The following is a 7,869-nucleotide window of genomic DNA, read 5'->3' as shown; positions in this document are numbered from 1 at the left end:
TGCATGTTACTCTGTCTGGTAAATAAAATAAAAAATAAGGCAGAGATAATGTTAATAAAAGGGCAAGTTTTTATCTTTAGCAAAATGGTATTTCCTAGTAGTTATTGCACTGTGTTCAAGGTGCTGGAACTGGTGTAAAAACCACTATTGCTTGCGACCAGGATACATGAAAGACCATCTCAGTCCCTACATAGCCAACCAGTCAGTGTTCTGCAAGACAGGAGGTCCATTCTGCATGATGTTGGAATTAAGACCTGAAGCGTGGTGGCACCTATCCTTTGGAATTCCCTACCACTGCGTATCAAGACAGGCACCTTGTTTCTTGGCTTTTTGGCACTAGCTAAAGACGTTCTCTTTCAACAAGCCTTCTAAATTCTTTATCCTGGTTGGCATCTGTTCTGAATCTGAACTGATTTTAGGCATGTTCTTGTTTCAAACTCCCCCCCCCCTAAAAATTCCCTATATATGCAATTCTTGTAACTGTGTGTGTGTGTGTGTGTGTGTATGGCATTATACTGCAAGTTGCTTTGCGAAGGAATTCATAAATGAACATAGTAATAGCTGACACTGTCCATTACCAAAGGACAGTGTCAAACTCCAATAGCTTGCACTGACCTTTTCAGTTGGGAAGAAAACCATTTATTTAAAAATGACAGCTACAAAGAATGTGAACTGTTCTTTATTTTTATTTTTAAGTACAAATAAAATTCATCTTTATTACTTTGTGCTACAAACAATTCTTGACAATGTTTCACATTGCATTCTCTCCCCTCATCACAGGCACTTATGTAACCTTGTTTCAAAGAACAAAAGAATAAAGAAAAATTCCCTCAAATTTGATGTAACATTTTGGTAGATATTTTTGTAACAAGCTGCTAAATTTAGTATCAGAGGTCAAGTTACACTGAAATGTTTGGGAAAGGCCGTTTTCTTTCCCCTGAACTAAAGATTCAATTGATACAGAATATGATAGCCTATCAACATATCATCAGTTATATTGTGTCAACAGCATTTTTTTTTGTCAATGACAATCCCACAATGTTCTGCAACCTTCAAATAACAGGGGCCATGGAGAATATGTTACCATGCTAATGAAGTTTATTTTACAAGGTTTGTAAACATTAGATGTTCAGGTTTTTTGGTTCACATGCACAGGAACTGTTTATGCAACACCAAATTAACACAAATACCCTAACTTGTATCACTTCTCTAGTGTTCTTACTTTAAGAGATGATAGAAAAAATGCTTTCCTGAGTATGTACATCTTATATGCACATTTTAAAAAAATTAAGGTGCAAGTTGCACAAAAAAGCAACGATGCTATTAATTCTCTCCACGTTGTTTCATCTTAGTGTTTTCGCTTTTAAAACCACTACACCAAACTTGCAAGGAGGCGATAATTGACCACATCTGTCAATTCACTTAAGTAACAGCACATAAGACCAAGATAAACACGGAGGCAATTTTTAAAATGAGAGTTCAAAAAAGAGCTGAAACTTGAGAACCAGGATATGGCTCTAAAGAGTTCAGTGACAGTCTTTAATGTTGCTTCAGGATTATTACCTGATTTCCCATGAAATGTCAGAACATTAAAAACACATGCAACAATATTTAGCAGCTGCATTAAGTTATATGGCCCTGGGATTGTATTTCGCCTCAGCAGGATGCAGTTAATGACACAGGTTCTCAAGTTAGGTTTTGCTGCTACACATGCCCATGACAAATTAATTTCCCTGCTATAGATGCCGTTGTCCAGAAATAATACATTTAAAAATTCTAAGGAAAAATGTCCTGCTTTTAAAGTTCGCAGGAGCAGATAATGTGCAATGCTGTTGTAATTAAATTCCTCCAAACAGTGTTTTAAAAAACAAGATCTGAAGCAAATCTCTGCCAGGGTAACTAAGCAGAGATTCACATTTCCGGAATACATTTTTTGGGGGGCAGTATTTGTCTTCTGAATCAGCTGTTGCATATTCATCTTATGTATTCTGTGCCCCTGCTTTATAAGAAAAAGATTCAGAGTTTTTCAAGTTCAAAGGAATTAATGAAGTATGCTTTATCACTTGTGTTGCTATTGTTTTAGACTCTGAACACATCATCCAACAGCTGTAGCCCAGATGTCACTAGAAGGTTGACAGGGAATGACCCATCCTGGTGGGATAAAGTTTCCTTCAGGATGATCTGTAGGCACCAGGTATCGATCCCATTCATGCCTTAAACATAATAAAGTTAGTTATGCAGCATATTGAGTACTGTGTTCAATCCTCCTGAAATCTTAATTTCCCACCATTAATTTTACAACTTAAGTGTTGATGTGAGTTGGGGAGACGAGTGCAAAGCATTGTGGCCACCCAACGGATCCTTGTCTTTTTTTTTTTGGAAAATTCTTTTTATTTTATTTCTGACATATACACCAACATAAAAAACCACAAACAATCCAAAAAGGATAAAAAAGAGAGAAACGGATCCAACGGATCCTTGTCAGTGGACAGCATTAGAGACATGTTTTGCACTGTCCGCTACTACAGTATCCCCAAGTACCTCATAGGGGTACATGGCATCCCCTAACTTGTAGGGAAGTAAAGACATGGCTCTTGGGAGACCCAGTAAAGCAGTCTCTTATTCTTGGTAATGCCACTATCTGGGTCCAGAGGGAAGTTTTAGCAGCAACAACAGTTTTGCTGACTGCAACTTGAACAGTAACTGCTACAACAAATATCCGATAGGAATTAATACTACACCACAACGTAAAAAAGGAGGTAAGTTTCAAGATTTGATAAAATTGTTACAGCTTTATTTTTACTACAACACTGATTAAACTTACCTGATCTGGATAAGAGATGGCACAGAATACTCAGCCTGCAAATAATACTGTGTGAAGGGCTCCAAAAGGCGGGCAAGGGGAAATTCCTCTGTAAAACAGGTTAATAATTAAGAAAAACAAGTGCCATGAAAAACTACCAGACACAGAAGCATATCCCAAGAATGTAAGCCATACATTATTTGCTACAGAGAATACTAAAACTGACTGTTATAATACCGTTACATAAAATCCTAACTGGACATGTTGATAGAAACATAGGGATTGCATAAATATATTAAAAATCAGGAAGTAGCTCCCATCATTTTATTCTATGACTCTCTGCAATCAAATATTGCCTATTGAGATTAAGAAGGTGCCTTCAATGTACTATTTTTGGTGCCTGCTAAAAACATTCTTGTTTAGATAAATCTACCCAGCTGCTTGAAGTAATTTTAATCTGTTTTAGTATTTTAACTTTTGTATGTTTTAAAATATGGTTGTGAATTTTTCTCGATTTTATCATTGTGCCTTTTTGTAAACCACTTTTGAGAATTTCTACAATCAAGAAGTGTATAAACTTTATGAAATAAAATAATTAAGATTTAAACATAAACTATCTCTGGTGTGGGTTGATAGCTGGAGAATACGCCTGCATTGTAAAACAAGCACTTGGGACTGTATCCAACATTTTCTGTCAGCTACTGTGAGCGGATGGGTGAGTTTTAATGTTACGCAATAGAGGAATCCAACACAAGTGTTTCACTAGCAGAAACACACTGTGCAACAGACTGCACAATTTGCTGTGCACCATTTGCTAGCAAACTGCTTATGTATTCTCTTGCACAACAATGATCTGTTGGTGCAAAACATTTCACCAGTGAGACAAGTATAACTTAGCACTACACTGAATACAACCCCTGAGAAACAATACGCTGAATGTTACCTGGATCCCCAAACAGTTTTGAATCCATTTCCCGCTTCTGCTGCAGAAGTTTCTCCTTTTCCCGCTTCAGCTTCTTTTCCATTTCTCTTTTCCTTTCCTCTTCCTGTTCTCCTTCCAGCATAACCCGCAGAGCTCGTTCTTCAGCTTCATAGAGTTCAGTGCGTGTTTTTATCAATGCTCTTAAGCTCTGGACTTCATTCTCGAAGGCTTCATCTGCAGCTGGGGGTGGACAAACACCTGCAGCAAAAAAACAGAACAGAAACCACAACCCACACCAGATTACTTGACTTTTCCTCCACATACTGATCCAGAATAGTGAAATGCATGTAAACAAGAGAATCAAAGCATCCCCACTGGTGAGTAATCTTGCTCTGAGGTGGCATCCTCACACACCCTATCTCACTTGCTTTTAACAGGGTGGTCAGTTGCTTGGGTGCGTATTATTTCCCTCTCCCTCCTCTCCCCAATTGCATGTTTTTTCACTGTTCAAGGACAGAGGAGGAACCAGGTGCAGTAGCTAACTTCACTGAAATATGGTATTTATGAATTTTACATTTTATTATATAGCCCCGAAGAAAAATGAACACTTAACATAACAACATGGAACATAAAAAACAAACCTGTAGAAGCACCTGTGTTTGATTAAAACAAAAACAAAAACCAGATAAGCAAATGTGTATATTGTGCAGTAAAATACAAATTACGTTGAATAAAAACTGGAAACTTGTGTTTATTAACTGATTTCTTCACTGCCACCTAAGAAGACCGTCTGTGAATTCCATAAGTGGACATATTGGTGTGTCGGCTTCTTGTGTGTCAGCTTCTTCATTGTCAATGAAGGAAATAGTCTTGCAAAGTTGTCTTAAATGAGTCTATAGCCTTGGGTCTCTTGACGTCCTCAAATAGCTTGTTAACTTTTCCATTATTGCCATATTCTACAGCTCTTCATACCAGAATTGAAGAATTAGTCCAGCTGCATCTTTTCAATGCTGGGTAATAACAAGGTGTGTTGACACTAGCATACAGCATAATAGGTCACTGGAAGAGGCATCCCTTATGCTGGGTATTTATAACAAATATTTGCAAAAAACATAAATGCTTCAGAAGTTCTAATGGTTTCAGTGCCTTACAGATGCTTTGAGTGCACTTCATCCAGGGCAGGATGCTATGCTTTTAACCAAATATTTGTTTTAACAATACAAGTCTTCCAGGACCTAATTTATATATTGAACAATATTTTATAAACAATACATAAGCAATACAAGCCTGACTGAAATGTTGGAGCCATTACACAAACAGCTTTTCAGCTATGTTTCAGCTTATATGTAAGTAAGGAGTATAAAAAGCACATGCAATTCTGAGTCACGTTTACCTTTCCTCGCTGCTGCTTCTTTTCTTAGTTTCCTAAGCTTTTCTAAGCCACGCAGGATTTCTGCCATACGTTTTGTGTCTGCTTGTTTTTTCCTTACTTCAGATAACACACTGTCTGCAGCAGCTTTAAGTTCTTGTTCCTATATGGGCAAAAATATGAATAAAGGAATTAAGAACACATGTAAGAATGTAAGAGAGTTGTGACACATGCACACTGGTGTAGAGAATAACAATATTCTCTCTAGAGAGTACAGATTCAGCAGGTGCCTTGTTTCACCCTTTAAACACCAGCTGAAAATTTTCAGGCTTATTTAGTCAGTGAAGAATACATCTTTCCAAAATAGCTGATTTGAAACCTTTTTTTAAATGACTTTTATTGAATGGTTTTATGTATAATTGCTATTAGCCATGCTGCTATTCTTAATTAGCAGTATATATTTTATAAATAATTATTTAGCACTATTAGTGCAGCTAATAAAACACATGTAGTGTTCAAAACAATTCAGTTTGCTATTCCCTGCAACAACCCAGTAATGTAGGGTCCTATCTCAACACTGCAGGTGGATGTGAACAACAGAGGTTTGCCTAAAGCAGAGATCCTGTGCCCTCCGCTGGACTACAACTCCCATCAGCCCCTTCCAGCACGGCAAACACAGCCAATAAACCCCAAAGCACCGACTACCCTGCGGGGAATTCGTGGGCATCCCTCAAAGCGCAACCCACCCGGTGCCTCTCCTCGACTTCCAGGGCCCGCCTGGCCCGCCAGCTCTCGATCCGCGCCTCCCTCTCGGCCTCGCGGGCCGCCTCCTCCTCGCGAGCGGCCCGCGCCTCCTGCCTCCGCGCTTGGCGCCGCAGCCTCTTCTTGCGGCTCTTCTCCGCGTGGCGGCGCAGCTGGGCCAGGGGATCCTCCGCTGCTGCCTCGACCCGCAGGGGCCGCACCACCTCCCGCAGCTCCGCCAGCCGGGCCTCGGCCTCGGCCACCTCCTCGGCCTCGGCGTGGTCGTCCCGCAGCCGCCAGGCTCCGCACAGCGCTGTCACCTGCGCCACCAGCCGCAGCGCCTCCGCCGCCAAAGGGCCCGCCTGGCTGGGCTTCAAGCCGCGCGGCTTCGGGGGAGACGCGGCGGCGGCGGTTCCTTCGGTGCGGCGGCAAGCCAAGAAACGGCTGAGCCATTGCTCGCTCTCGTCGCCGCCGTCGCCTCGCCTCAGGCCGCCGGCTGAGGCAGCAGCGTCAGGCCCGAGCGGGAGCCTTGGATTCTCCCCGGCCACGAACGGCAGCGCCTCGGGCCTCCATTGAGGCGAGGGCCGCTCCGGAGGCGGGAACCTTGGCTTCTCCCCGGCTATGTAAGGCGGCGCCGCGGGCCTCCATTGAGGCGAGGGCAGCTCCGGAGGTTTCTGCTGCTGCTGCTGCCATGGAGGAGGGGGCAGCGGCGGCCGGAATGGCGGCGGGTAAGCGGGAGTAGGAAGGCCTCGGCCATCCGCCGAAAAAGGCGGGAACGGGGAAAGAGGAAACTGAGGGTGGTGAGGCGGCGGCCCGCCATAAACACCCTGCGGAGGAGCCCCCGTCGGCGGGAAGTAGTGGGGCTGAGGGGGCCTCGCGAAGGATGAGGGGAACGGCGGCGGCTGTTGCGACATCTCGCCCCCCTCACGCCTCAAGGGGCCTAGTTAGCAGAATGGGACGCCGTCCCTCTCGCCCTCGGACATCGCTTCCGGTTTGAAGCGGAAGTGGTGGCGACAAGAGCGGCGCCCCCTGTAGCTTAGGAGGAATCCGACACCTGTCGGATACTGATTTTAGACTGCAGCTCCCGTCAGCCGCACCGGGACCGGAATGTACTAGCAACCTTTTAGGTGCATGGCAAGTTATGCTGCTTTGCCCCCAAGCACCACACATACCCCGTCTCCTTAGTGCACTCCTTACCCCCCACCCCCAGGTAAAGCATTTTACCTATTATTCCTAGCCAACAATGGTATGCTCAGTTGCAATTACTTCAATAATGGACAACCTAAAGCCCCTCATTTCTGTGAGACTTAACATTCTGTTAAACGCATAGGAGAAACACTACTAGAAATCTGGGAGGAACAGGAAGTAATATTATTATTATTAATTTATTATTTATACCCTGCCCATCTGGCTGGGTTTCCCCAGCCACTCTGGGCAACTTCCAACAGAACACTAAAATACAGTAATAGATATAGGACGCTGCAATTATTATTTTTAAACCACAGGACACCTAGTTTGCTTCTCCTGCTCCAAACGACATGGGTTTTAAGAAACCATTGTCTGTGTGCTCTTGGAGGCATTACACCAGTTTCTAGTCTCATTGCCTAGCAGCCTGCAACTTCAGAATTAAGAAGAATCATTCATAACAAGCTTGGAAAGGATTAAGAATCAAACAGCCCAGTTGCTACACCCACCCAACGCACTTGGTGGCCAGTGTCAAGTTTAAAAAATATTCTATCAGTGTGTAAATGGAACCTAGTTCAGCAAAACTTTTATAAGCGCACCTCAACATGAAGGAAGGACATCAAGCTTATAGGTACAGATTTTAATTTCAGAAATGAATCAAAAACATACACGTCCTTTTGTGTTTTTACAAATACTTTACTAAAGGATCAAGTTAACTTTTAAAACAAAGCAATCTCTGCTTTGCTAAAAGATTTAAAATAACAAGATGCAGACCGGCGTTTTAAGCTTATAACTTAAATAAGAATTTTGTGCAAACAGTGACTACTGATTACATGAAAAATATTATAC

At 42.4% G+C, this 7,869-nt stretch overlaps 1 protein-coding gene across 1 annotated transcript; it reads right to left on the bottom strand.

Moving 5' to 3' along the window:
- Nucleotides 1-1,180: 1,180 nt before the first annotated feature.
- PDCD7 (programmed cell death 7) lies at nt 1,181-7,521 on the bottom strand. The gene is made up of 5 exons (XM_082198620.1): nt 5,841-7,521; nt 5,119-5,257; nt 3,747-3,983; nt 2,825-2,912; nt 1,181-2,213 (listed from the first exon to the last, which is right to left on the bottom strand). The coding sequence occupies exons 1-5, from the start codon at nt 6,747-6,749 to the stop codon at nt 2,096-2,098; spliced, it is 1,491 nt and encodes a 496-aa protein (XP_082054746.1). The 5' UTR covers nt 6,750-7,521; the 3' UTR covers nt 1,181-2,095.
- Between the last annotated feature and the right edge of the window lie 348 nt (nt 7,522-7,869).

The sequence above is a fragment of the Podarcis vaucheri genome, assembly GCF_965113315.1.
Source record: "Podarcis vaucheri genome assembly, chromosome: 14".
Classification (NCBI taxonomy): domain Eukaryota; kingdom Metazoa; phylum Chordata; class Lepidosauria; order Squamata; family Lacertidae; genus Podarcis; species Podarcis vaucheri.
Note: the sequence above shows the minus strand (reverse complement) of the source record. Positions and strands in the feature narration are given on the sequence as shown.